The sequence below is a fragment of the Charadrius vociferus genome, unplaced genomic scaffold (genome assembly GCF_000708025.1).
Source record: "Charadrius vociferus isolate BGI_N301 unplaced genomic scaffold, ASM70802v2 scaffold411, whole genome shotgun sequence".
Taxonomy (NCBI): domain Eukaryota; kingdom Metazoa; phylum Chordata; class Aves; order Charadriiformes; family Charadriidae; genus Charadrius; species Charadrius vociferus.
This window is the reverse complement of record NW_009646935.1, coordinates 4,076,843-4,089,642: the sequence shown is the minus strand read 5'-3', so window position 1 is coordinate 4,089,642 and position 12,800 is coordinate 4,076,843. Positions and strand designations below refer to the sequence as shown.

General features: G+C 54.3%; 1 protein-coding gene across 1 annotated transcript in view; it reads left to right on the top strand.

Moving 5' to 3' along the window:
- The window catches only part of PTK7 (protein tyrosine kinase 7), a 13,272-nt gene extending 6,940 nt beyond the window's left edge, over positions 1–6,332 (top strand). The window contains exons 13-19 of the mRNA XM_009894847.1: positions 101–304; positions 4,263–4,418; positions 4,601–4,833; positions 5,215–5,295; positions 5,376–5,527; positions 5,605–5,783; positions 6,000–6,332. Of these exons, the coding sequence (XP_009893149.1) occupies positions 101–304; positions 4,263–4,418; positions 4,601–4,833; positions 5,215–5,295; positions 5,376–5,527; positions 5,605–5,783; positions 6,000–6,160 (1,166 nt within the window). The 3' untranslated portion in view covers positions 6,161–6,332. The remainder of the gene's footprint in view (positions 1–100; positions 305–4,262; positions 4,419–4,600; positions 4,834–5,214; positions 5,296–5,375; positions 5,528–5,604; positions 5,784–5,999) is intronic.
- The last annotated feature ends 6,468 nt before the right edge of the window (positions 6,333–12,800 follow it).

Here is a 12,800-nt window from a genome sequence, read left to right as displayed (position 1 = left end):
GGGGGGGGGGGGGGCTTTTCTCATTCCTCCAGCACATTCCTGAGCGGGATTTAGGTAATCCCTCAGCACCCTCATGGGTTTGATGCTCTCTGTCCCACAGACAAGCCGGCAGTGGAAGAGGATGAGGGACCTGGCAGCCACACACCCTACAAGATGATCCAGACCATTGGGCTTTCGGTGGGGGCGGCTGTTGCCTACATTATTATCGTGCTGGGGCTGATGTTCTACTGTAAGAAGCGGAGAAAAGCCAAGAGGCTGAAGAAGCACCCAGAGGGCGAGGAGCCTGAAATGGAGTGTCTGAATGGTGAGACCGGCACCTCTGGGGATGGGGGCTTCACTGATGGTCCCTCACCCCTGCGCTGGAGAGGCTGAGGGGCAGGGAGCTCCAAGGGAACAGGGGACTCCTTACCCTTGGAGTCTCTTGCTCTTGGTTTTGGTTATGGCTGGTGGCAGAGACCTGCTGCCAGGTGAGAAACAGGCAAGTTAGTGTGAAACCTGCATCCCAGCCCCATGTTGTGGCCATCTCTGTCTGTTGAGTTATGTATTGCTCCTGCTTTCCAGCTGGATGCAATGTGCATGGCATCACCGTACACCCTTCACCAGGGGGAGGGGGGCATCCCTATTGCAATATAACGAAATTGTAGTACTCTGCTGGCTTGCTCAAATCACAGTTCAGCAGCTCCTGGTGCTGGAAGGAAGTTTTCACTGAACAGCCCTGAATTCTGCTGTGAACTCACCCTGTTATCTCTGAAACCTGTATAAGCTTTGAGCATCCTCCAACAAGGACTTCTGGAGCGTAACAGGTTATCTAAAAACTCTCTGCTTTTCAAGCTTGTCACCTATCAGCTCTGCACTGGAACACACAGCCCTTCTGTATGTCTCATTGTCCCTGCAAGTGCTGTTTCTGGCTGCACTGTTGCCTTTCTGAGACAGGGAGCCCCAGACAGGACTTGATGCATCCAGCTTTGCAAAGTGACACAGCTGTGCTACGTCTTGTTCCCAGCTGTGCCACTGGTTTCAGTTTCCTGTCCACAGAGCTCGCTCTGGAGAGAGAACAGGCAACTCAGGACATCAGGGTTGCTTTTGCCAGGCATCATGTACTGCTGGCTGCACCTCCCGGTGCTCAGTGTCCCTCTGTAGCTACCCACAGCTGGCCTGCACCTTTGCTGCTAGCAAGTTGGGCAGCCTTGGCAAACAGCTGCCAGCAGCACCCTTTCCATGTTGGCAGCATGTGCTACCCTTGTTCCTACCTTCTCTGTGTCCATTGGAGGATGTTCCCTCCTGTCCTGTGGCAGCTGAGTTCCTTTTTAACACCATGAGACCCTGCAAACAGGCTAAACTGGGTCCCCATTATGCATGAGCTACCTGACTCCTTCAGTGTACGTAAGAGATCTCTGGGGCATCATTTTCATTTCCAAAACCTGTTTCAGCTCTTTCTTCTGATGTCGTGATTGTCCTTGAATCACTGATACCAGTGAGGACTTGTTAGTGATAGGGTGCAGTTGAGTTTGCTGCCTTTATAATTCCCTAGATCTCCCCCCACAGCACTGTAAATGCAGACATCGTGCTTCTCCCTCCCAGTTCTGTAGCACACAGCCACCTCCTGATCATGTCAGGGTTGCTGTGAGGTCCTGTCAGAACATCACGGCTGGGTTTGTCTCCTGTTTTTCCTCTTGTATTGGTACTTCGAACAGACCCAAACCTCCAGAAGAGAAGTCTGGCTGTGGGAAACCTCCTGGGAGCAGGGATGCAGGAGCATCTCTGCAGCTTTGTGCTCTGCTGCTGTCACCAATGTGAGCTCTTCCTGTGGACAAGTCGCAGGCCGCTCACCAGTGCCAACAGGCTCTGGCCAGCATCCTCTTCCTGGGAAAGCATTTGTTTTAATCCTTTTTGAGGTGGTCTCAGATTTTTATTTTGGCCTATCTTCATTATATTTTTATTTTTATTCTGCCAGAGTTTGCCTGTTCCTATCCCCTTCATTTGGAACCAGTTTAGCTGTCAGAGAGATGCATCCTCACTGCTACAAGCAGACCCAGCTGCCCAGATGTCTGCACTCCTTTTTGGTACTTCCATAGCCTCTCTGGAGAAGTGGTTTGCGTTTGCTGTCAGCTCCAGTGGAGTCACCCTCTTCACCATGGGCTTCAAAGATTTGGCTCTTTTCCTCCTTTCGGTGTGGTCCCTCTTTAGCTGGGTGACCTGAAGTATCTCAGCACCTACCTGATGTACTGGCTGACCACCAGCTAACTTTTCCAGTGCCCTCAGGATCCAGACAGATTTGGCCTTCCTATGGATTTGCAGTGGATCCTTCCTATGGATTTCGTATGGATCAATGCACTCCTAACAAGTCAGTCACCTTCCAAGGTCATGTCCTTGGTGTGCCACATCCTCTGTAACAGGGGTGCTTGCTCTCTGTGTCCCTCTGTCTGACTGTGCTGCTTTTTTGGGATGAACAAAGACATAGTATTTGGGGAGGTTAATGGCTGTGGGGACTGAGGGGAGCATTTGATTTCCATGTTGGCATGTGCCAATTTCTCCAGGACAGCACAGCCGTGTCTCTTTCTCCAGGAGATGCTCCGGTGTGGCAGGCAGGTGGGCAAAGCAGACAGCTCCCCTACACTTGGTTCCCCTCTGGACTGCTGGATACATAAATTAAACTTCCCTTTTATTTTTGTGGTCTCTTTGTTACCGACTGTCTTGTCAAAGCTCTGTGAAACATGGCTATGTCTGTTCTCAAAAGTGTCTGTCGTTGCTGCCTGCTGGTGCTGTCTCTCAGTGGCAGCGTACTCACTCTGCAGCCTTCGGTATTTTCTTGGCACAGTTGCAGCGGTCGTCTTGTATTATCCGCTTGGCTTCAAGCTTGTAGTCTTGAGAAACTACTATCAGTCATGAGTGCAGACAGCACAGGGTCAAACAGTCTCGCTAATAATTAGCATAAAACCAGGGAGAGTGTAAGTAGCGTTGAGCTTTGATCTATAGGGTAGATGGTGTTTTTTTCGCTATGGTCTTCTACAAATGGTTCTCCAGCACATGAGAGAGGACGGCTGTCAGTAGCCACGGCTCTTAAGTCAACATATTTCAGTCTTGACAGCTCCAAGCCTACCTGTTACAAAGCCATGATGCCTGTCACAGTGGCCACACCTGCTCAGAATGTCCCGGTACCTCTCTTGTATGCATGCATTGTAAGCGTGCAAGTACACACGCTGCTGTACAATACCTCTTGATGGAAATTATGGGCAGTGGGATTCCTGTTGGATACATCATGTTGAGTCAGGTCTTAATTTTGTGATTAAATCCTTTTGCATGGCCAGGTGTTTCTTTAATGCTTGCTCCTGGACTAGCTGAAATGGTGCATGCACAGTAATGTAGGGTGATGCTGCACATGTGTCAGCCACCTTACCTCACTGCTGTGCCCCGCTATACATTCAGACTCCTGCCTTCAGCTTATGGGAAGTACTGCGTCCTAGTGCCAACTCTGATCCAAGCAATTAATGCATTCAAAATCAAGGTTTGCTATTTATACAGTCTTTCCCCTACAAGCTGCCTGTAAAATGCAGGGTTCTCTGCTTTCTTAAGGCAATAATGTTTTGTCCTGTTCGCTGGCTTCTGTTTGTGCCAGCGAAATTTCTAGCAGAATTCCTGAGCAGAAAGCTTGCTTGGGGTTGATTGCAGGGGCAGTGCTTCCTAGCACTGCTTTAACCCAGGCAGTAAAGGGAACTCCAGGCTGATCTGGTCTGACAGGTTCAAGATTACCAAGGACACGAGCATTGCTGGCTTGCTGGGAAGTGAGCAGCAGCAGGGGGGTCAGGCTGCAGCAGCCAATGCCGGATAGACTTGAGAGTCTCTTGGGCATCAAGAGGCTGTGGTTATAGTGAGCAAGGTCCTCTCTGCTCTACCTCTGCCTGACGCGTCTGGTTTCCTGCTGCTGTTCTGCAGAGTTTTGTCAATGGTAGTTTGTATGTAACCACCCCTTCGGGATGACTGAGTGGCATGGGATGGACAAGGCCAGATGGGGCTGGTTGGCTCTGGGACCAAAGCCATTGCTCAGCATCTGATTTCAAGGGTGGCTGCAGGGCTGGCAGAGATGGGGCCGGACGTAAGCGCAGAGAGAACGACTGCGTGAAGGCCACTCTGTTGCCTGGGGCTAGGCATCAAGCTGGGGTTCTTAGAGCCAGTTGCGGGTGCTTGGAGTGTCAGCCCCAGAAGGGGCTGATCCCCATCATGACATTCTCTGCACAGCCTGGCAGGATGTACTTCCCTTGCAGGTGGTGCTTTGCTGCAGAATGGACAGATGACAGCAGAGATCCAGGAAGAAGTGGCCTTGACCAACCTGGGCAGCAGCTCTGGGGCCAGCAAGCGGCACAGTGCTGCCGACAAGATGCACTTTCCACGTTCCAACCTGCAGACAATCACAACCCTGGGTATGCTGGGCCACCCTGGCTCTGACCCCACTCCAGCGGGAGACCTGTGAGGAAACCCCAGCATGTCCTAGCCGGAAAACTGGATGTGCTGGGGTACAGAGGACCCTGCAGCCACTGGGCTGTCAAATATATATTCTGTCTTAATATATGCTGTCTTCCCATGTGCTGCTCTACGCTTCCAGGCAGGGGGGAGTTTGGTGAAGTGTTCCTGGCCAAGGCAAAAGGTGCAGAGGATGGTGAGGGTGAAGCACTGGTCCTGGTGAAGAGCCTGCAGACGAGGGATGAGCAGTTGCAGCTGGACTTTCGGCGAGAGGCAGAGATGTTTGGCAAGCTGAACCACTCCAACGTGGTGCGGCTGCTGGGGCTGTGCCGTGAGGCAGAGCCACACTACATGGTCCTGGAGTATGTGGACTTGGTAAGGGTCCTGCCAGCAGTGCCTGCAGTGAGGAGGAGAACGGGTGGACAATGGGTTCAGGGCCTGCAAGTGTGACATGGTTCAGGCTGACAGCACAGGGCAAAGTGTAGGGGGACCAGGTTGAGCTTACCACTGTTCGCAACATCTGGAAGTCGCAAGGGGAATGGGGGTCTCCTGCAAGAGAGACCTAATCTCAGCCAGTTGAGGCCCAGAAGTGAGATACTGGCTTGCCCTATGAGTCAGGGACCACAAGTTCAGGCAGGCCCAGGAGATGAGGATCTGTGGGGCTCCCAGTGTGCCTGCCACATCCAGGCACTGAAGGGACCAGTGCATCTGGCAGCATGGAGAGGTGCTGCCTCTGACTTGCTGTCTTTCTCCCAGGGGGACCTGAAGCAGTTCCTGAGGATCTCCAAGAGCAAAGATGAGTCTCTGAAGCCGCAGCCCCTCACTACCAAACATAAGGTGATAGTGCAGCTTTGGAGGTGGTGAGGGGCTGGGGACCCTGAGGAGAGCAGCCAGTGCTGACATCTCTCTGGGGTCAGGTGTCTCTCTGCACACAGGTGGCCCTGGGCATGGAGCATCTCTCCAACGGCAGGTTCGTGCACCGGGACTTGGCAGCCAGGAACTGCCTGGTCAGCGCCCAGCGGCAGGTCAAGGTCTCATCCCTGAGCCTCAGCAAGGATGTGTACAACAGGTCAATTGGGAGCCTGGCAGGGGAACGGGAGGGGATGGGGTGGCACCAATCTCATTACCTGCCTGTCCCGCCTGCAGCGAGTACTACCACTTCCGCCAGGCCTGGATCCCGCTGCGCTGGATGCCACCTGAAGCTGTGCTGGAGGATGAGTTCTCTACTAAGTCAGACGTGTGGTCCTTTGGGGTGCTTATGTGGGAGGTCTTCATGCACGGGGAGATGCCCTACACCCCACTGGCAGATGATGAGGTCCTAGCAGGTATGTGGAGTACCTTGTGCTGTCCCTGGCATTGTAGTCGATTTCCTTTTCTTGTGGTAGAGGGGGCCAGCTGGGCTGTGTGATGTTCCCCCTGCTCCTGACACGGTGCTGGGGAGGCTGTTCCAGCCCACTTGGAGAGATGCTGCCCTCTTTGCACCCCACGAAGAGGATCACACCTCTTCTCAATGTCCACTTTGGATTTTGCTTTCATGGCAGGTCTGCAGTCAGGAAAGACGAAGCTCCCGCACCCCGAGGGCTGCCCTTCCCGCCTCGCCAAGCTGATGCAGCGCTGCTGGGCCCTCAGCCCTAAGGATCGACCCTCCTTCAGTGAGCTTGCCACCGCCCTCGGGGACAGCCCAGCTGACAGCAAAGCCTGAGCATCCTGCCCCTTGCTGGGGAAGGATGCGGCGGGGTGGACAGGGGTCTTGTAGGTGTCTGGGAAGCCCCTGGCACTCCTGCAACCCCTTGCTGAGCCCGACCTCGATGCGCCAGCGAGCAGCTCGGTACCAGCAGCTGCTGGACTCAAAGCACAAGCCCGTGTACCCCACCCACCCCACCCCAAACCCCTCTCCTCCATGGGTCCCAAAAGACAGCCCTTGCTGCCTCTCGCTCTCCGCCTGCCCAGCCCGCCGCCCTTGGGCTGCCGGCATGCATGGAGCGCAGCTCCCCCTCGCCCGGCGAGAGCTGGGCTTCAGCACCAGGCTCTCCATCCCCGCTCGCCACGTGCATATCTGCCGGCCTGGCCCGGCATCTCTCTCTCTCTCCGTCCGTCTGTGCTAGGTATGCCTGCCTTCCCCACGCCCCATGGGTACAGGCCAGCCAGCAGGAACACAAAGTGCCTGGCATATGAAGGAGCTCACTACCTTTCCCAACTACCCTGTGCCTTTTTTTTTTTTTGTTTGTTTTTTTTGTACGATGACTCCGGGCAGCGCCCCCTGTCCCTTCTTCCTCTTCCAGAGCGCTGACTCCTCCTTACCATAGTATTTCTGTTACTGGAATGCAGCCTAGAGTGGGTTAGTTTGTTTGCTTGAGCGGAGGGTACCGCAGCCAAGAAGGGTTGGGTTTTGTTGGGTTTTTATGTGCTGCTCTCAATAAAGAAGGCTTTTTTTTTTGTTGTTGTTGTTTGTCTTTTTCAGTCTTTGTAAGATGCTGCTGTCAGAGGGCTGTTTGTTTTTCTCCACATGGTTCCTGGGCAGGGTTGGGGGCCGGTTCCTCAGGCATCCCTTTCTCTGCGTTTAACCCTTTTGCCCCTTTCCCAGCTGGCTGTGAAACGCCATTCCCAGCCTGACCGCTATGCCTCAGCCTTTAGTGTCTCTCTGGGCGGTCATGGGTTGCTCTCCAAGAGGGATGCGTCTCACGAGAAAATGTCCCTCTTGGACTCACTGCAAGCAAGTGCTTATGGACACGCTGTCAGGTTCCCCTCCCAGTTCAGGTAGCCATGCTTTCATAGCAACTTTTCTCCTTTGTAATCGGGTTTACACACCCACCCCGGTGGCCCAGGACAGCTTTGCAGCTAGCACTGGGTTGTGTTTGCACAGGGGAGATTTCAGCTTCTGCTGCTTACAGGCCTGGATGGGGATAGTTGGGGGATGCTCCTGCTATAACATGTGGACTGCAGTCCTTTCCCCTGTGCCAATGGCCCTGAGTAAAGGCAGGGTCCTGGCAGTCTCTTGTTGGGGAAGGAGGGGTGAGGAGATGATATACAAGAATCCCCAGTCCTCACAGCGTGAGTGTGAGCCAAGCCACCATGGGGTAGGCCTTTTCCCTTGGAGCCAGCGTGGGGCCCTGGGTCTGACCAAGCTGCAGACCAGCGGTTTCGCCTGTTGCAGAGCTCTGGGTTGGGGGGTTCTAGAGAAAGATCCGAGTTCTTCCAGGAGGCCTACTGAGGCTGGACTTGAGGTGGTGGGCACAAGCTGCACAAAGGGAATTCATATTGGATATTGGGGAAAAATGCTTCCCTCCAAGGGTGGTAAAGGTCCGAGACATTCCCTGAGAAGTTGTGGGGTCTCCATTGTCAGAGAGACTCAACCCTGGCCCAGATAAGCCCTGAACAGTGCAATCTATTTGGCTCTGCTTTAGGTAGGGATGGACCAGAAATGTCCAGGATCCCCTTCCCACCCCTGCTACCCAGAGAAGCGATGGAGATGCTGGAGGATGAAGAGGACTCATTTCTTGGAATGCGCTAGCTGCCTCTGAGCTCAGATTTGGTCCAGGGGTTGGGAATGGAGTCAGCTGGGCCTGTCTGGGCGTGAGCAAGTTTGCGGGCTATAGAGCAGAGTTATCAAAAGTGTTCACCCCTTTCCCGACGCTTGTGATGTGTCTTGCAGCTGGGAGCTGTGGAGTCTCCCCAAGCTAAGGCCTCTTGGCGAGTGAAGATGTGGCTGTGGCTGGCTGTTGGGCCCCTCTCTCCTCCCTAGACCTGGTGCTCCTTCACTTAGGCTTGGCAGCAGGTTATCGACTCCCCAAACTCTTGCTGCCTCTGTCACCTTTCTCCAGATGGCCTGGCCACAGCCTGTGGCTGGTGGCATTGTGCTCGCTGGGAAGAGCTTTTATGGGCAGAGGTCTCAGGATGTGCCCCCCCACTCTTGCAGCTCCATGTCCCTCTTTTTGCTCCTCTCAGTCCTTCCCAGTGTGTACACGACCCTTTTGAAGTGTCTAAGCGCTGTAGCACTGCTGCACACACACTCTCCAACTTGCAAGTGACCTCTCACATGCTGTTGTTTGATGTCCTTTTGCTCCATCTCTCCCATCTGTCCCATTCCTGTGGACTTCCCTGCCTGTTGCCCTATGTCTCAGGCAGGATGGCTGCACGCTCTGGGCTGATTCGTCCAACCAAGTCACTAATGAATGTGTCTTGTCTTGCCTATGTGTCCCTGTGATATTCTTCACCTCTAGAGCACATCTTGCCCCAGAAATATTCCCAGCTGGTTCTGCAACTGCTTCCTTGAGCACTTGTGGGTAGATCATATCAGAGCCTGTCACTTGATTCTTCTAGCTGGACTAGCATTCCTACGCTGCAGCATCTTATCTCATCCCTCAGCAGGGGTTACCTGCTCCATCCTGGCCATTGGTCTTCTTCCTCAGAGGTTCTCTGGGAGGTGAGGGGCAGGTAAGGGCAGTTGTACAGCACCAGCCAACAGACAGGACAGCGAGCGACCTTGAGTCTCTGCCCCAGGAGAAGGCCACCTGCATATTGGACACAATGAATGATCCCTTGTCTTCTCACCTTGCTGCCCCATGTTGGACATGACAGGCAGAGTAGCAGGGCTATTGCTGTGTGCTCTCAAAGTGCTCCTGGGTGGACTGGAGCCGGAGCCAGGCACCATCACTTGTGGTGGACTAGCCAAGCAGCACCTCTGTGGTGCCACGGATAGAGAATAGAAATGCCAAGGGCTTCTGGAGTGGCATCCCTGCTCTGCCAGTTTCGTGCATGCAGGTATCTCTGTGTACTGTGAGGGAATGACATGGCTGCAGCGGGCTGGTTCTGGGAGCAGCATCAGGATGGGGCACTCAGCTTTATCCCAACACATCCTGGGGACTCAAATGCTGTTCACCATGAAGTCAAGACTTGGTTACTACAGGGAAGCACTCAAATGGAAAGGCACCAAAGCTAGGACAAACTCCAGACCCAAAGGGCGCAGAAAGATGGGGGTTGGGATTGTGTATTTTTGGGAGTGATGTCATGAAAAATTTCTGTATCCTTGGGGACGGGACAGATGTTGGCCAAACTAATTGGAAACAGCAAGCTGAGCAAATACAGTTCTAGCTAAATGTGGTGGAGGAGAGCAGGAAATCAGAGCCCCTGCAGGAGAATGAGAGGGCTTGGGCAGTCAACAGAGGCGGGATCCCATAGCCTCAGGCCAAATTGAAAGAACATCTGATATTAAAAAAAAAAAAAAAAAGGGAAAGGAAGACAACCTGTGGTATCTAGGGCTAGAAAGAACAGCACAGCTCCATCGGAGCAAAGGTCCACCTAGTGGACCACTAGCTGTGGCCAAAATTGGACATCTATTGAACAGTATAAGAGGATAGCAAGCAGGTACGCACTGCCCCAGCTAACAACTCCCAAAAGCACAAGGACCTCCAAATCAGGCATTTCCAGCAGTCCTTATGTTTTTTCATGCCAGAAAGTTATCCCAAGTTCCCCTTACAACCATGCATGCTTGAGCACCCCAGGGCAATCAGTGCACAGAGCCACTATGCAGCTTGAAGAAGCACTTTTTGGTTTGCTCTGATTTCATCTGCTGCCCTGTGGCTCTTATGCAGCTGTGTCAGGCATCTGCGGGGGAACTAATGAGCCTTAATTGTCCTAAACAGCCTCACCTGGGACCTCCCACCCTCTTGAGCTGCATTTAAGCTCAAGCATGGGCCTTCAGTTTTCTCTTGTGCTATCTTGTAGGTGTTCCTGGTTTGGCCTTGCCTCTTAGCCCTATCTTCTAGGCCTATATTGCAGCCTTATTATCTGGTCATGATTTTGGCTCATCTCCTGGCTGGCTGGATACTGGACTTGGTTCATCGCTTGCTCTGTGGATGGACCCTGTTACCAACATGTGTCTCTGCTCTACGCAGGTACTGTGGGACTATACCTGTTAGTGAGGGCATAGGGTCACTATTAGATACCGGCTAGTCACCCCTCATGGAGCAGCCCCACTTGCGTTGTTCCCTAATACTATGTATGAAGGGCAGAAACACCCCTCTGCTGACCAAAAAAACATGCAGCAGTGCCTCCAATCTAGTTGATACTGCTCATAGAAGAGATCTGGCTGTTAAAAACAGTGAGCATCTACCTGTACTCAGTAGCAGTCAAAAAAGCAGCTGAAATATCAATGATAAGATGATCAGTAACAGGATGGAAACCATCAACCAGCATTGAGCGCAGAGTGTTTAATACTTTCCCAGTCGAAATACGGGTGAAAAGTTGGAAAAAATGAGACAGGAGTTGTTGCAATGGCCCAAAGGAGGGATGCAAAGGGGACATGGAGGACTGGGGTGATGCTGGGGGCAGCTGGCAGCAGGGCCCGTGCTACAGGGGAGCTGGCACGGGCAGCGGCTTCTTGGGAGAGATCCTTGGGGGTAATGGGGTAAGAGGCTGTTAGGGCATAGTGCCAAGTGCTGTGCCCACAGCTGTGCAAAAAAGAGGGTTAGAAATGACTGGGGGGTGGTGGTTGTAAATGAGAACAGCCCTGAAGATGAAATGGGACTGTCAAGTGGCCAAAAAAACTGGTTTAAGCTGCTTTCAACTGACATTGTGTGCTGGTTTGGTTTGGGAGGTCCAGTGTTGCTGGAAACTTGTGTCCTGTGGATGATGGTGGCCTGGGGACAGGGCCTGGCTCTACAGTGTGTATTTGACTGCCCTGGTGAGAGGTTAGCAACGCAGGAAGCTCAGAGGCAGGCTGATGCTCTGGACCGGTTCAGAGCATGAGTGGGATGAGCATCTTGGAAAGCGTCCCCCAGGATGAGGCTGGGGAGGGAGAGGATGGCAGCAGAAGGGATGAGCCAGCCTAAAATGGGCCAGCTCTCACCTCTTGCCTCTGCAGAGTCTCATGCAGCCTGGGGAGCAAAAGGCCTCTGCAGGGCCCTACAATCAAAAGGCCCAGGGGGAGGGAGGGAACGTGTAGCAGCCCCATGGGGAAGAGGAACCCCAATCCTGGTACCTGCAATGGTTGCACACTGCTGCTGAGCAGGCAGACCGGCCTGTCGGACCCACGTGCCAGCTGCTCTCAGCCTAACTGGTGCCTCCAGCCATGCAGAGGGTCTTGCTTGACCCTTCCTCAGCCTTGGCATGACGTGGCCGAGGCCCCCATCTCACCTGTGCCAGGTGTAGTTTGTGCGCTCCGCTCGAAGGGAGGGTGGCCAGGGGCATGTGATGGGAGGCATGTGAGTCCCAGCAGCCCTGCTGGGAGCTATAAATGGCATGTGTGCTCACTGGAGGAGCATGGCTGGCGGGGAGGAGGGGGAGGCGGCGGAGGCGAGGGGGGGGGTGTTTGGTTTTGCAGTTACTCCCTTGCTCTGTAGGGGGTTGGCCCTAAAGAGTGGGAGACAGCTGTGAAGGCTGGTGGTGAGCGTGCATGTCCTCTGAGCGATGAGGCAGATATGGAAAGGGCTCGTGCAAGCTGTGGAACCCTCCGTGGGGTGCCTGGGAGGCAAAATGGGTCTGCAGCAGGGCTGGTGCTGGCAGAGGTGAGGTCTTGCCCTGGGTCGCAGTTCCCGTTTGTAGGACAGGCTGTGGGAGAGCCCTTTTCTTGGCCAAGGATGTGGCTCTGTCCTCACAGCTTCGAGCTCTGGAGCTGTGTGGTCCCTCCTGCACCCTTGCTGACCCGCATGCAGCCCTGCCTTGCACCCAGTTGTCCTGCCTGTGTGGGCTGTCCCTCTCCTGTGGAAGTCCTGTCTCACACTTCAGCAGAGGACACGGCCTGCGCCACCCGCTAGGAACCCACGCTGAGCTGCAGAGTCAGGGTGGGCATCTGCTGCTCTCCGTGTACTGGGGCCAGCCCAGCCATCCCCACCAAGGGACAGGCGGCCTGTCCTACCCACAGATAGCTGCAGTATGGGACCCTGTTCTCCCCGCTTGTGGACTCAAAGTTTGCTGTGGGCCATCCTGTTAAATGGGCGAGCGTTCTTTTGACCAGTGGCCAACTTGTGCACGGGCAACGTGTCCTATCCAGTCCTGTGCCCTGCGCACCCTTGAGCCACCAATGTGGCCCCCAGACCTTCTCAGTGCCCCTGCAGCCCCCCTGTCCTCCTGACTCTAGGCAGACCCTGCAGCCACCAGGGATAGAGGACAGAGCAGGCAGCACGTCGTCCCCACAGTGAGGGTGGAGGGTTGCCTGGAGCAACACCTGGTGGCATCACCAAGAGGCAGGCGGGCTGGTGGTGGTAGTGCGGAGCTCCTCCCGAGCGCATCCCGGGGATGGCGAGGCAGGCAGGGCGTCTCAGCCACGTGGTGGTTCCCCCCCCACCCCCCCCGGGGACAAGGGTGCCTAGAGCTGGCAGCGAGGGAAGGGGGAGTAAAGGGCT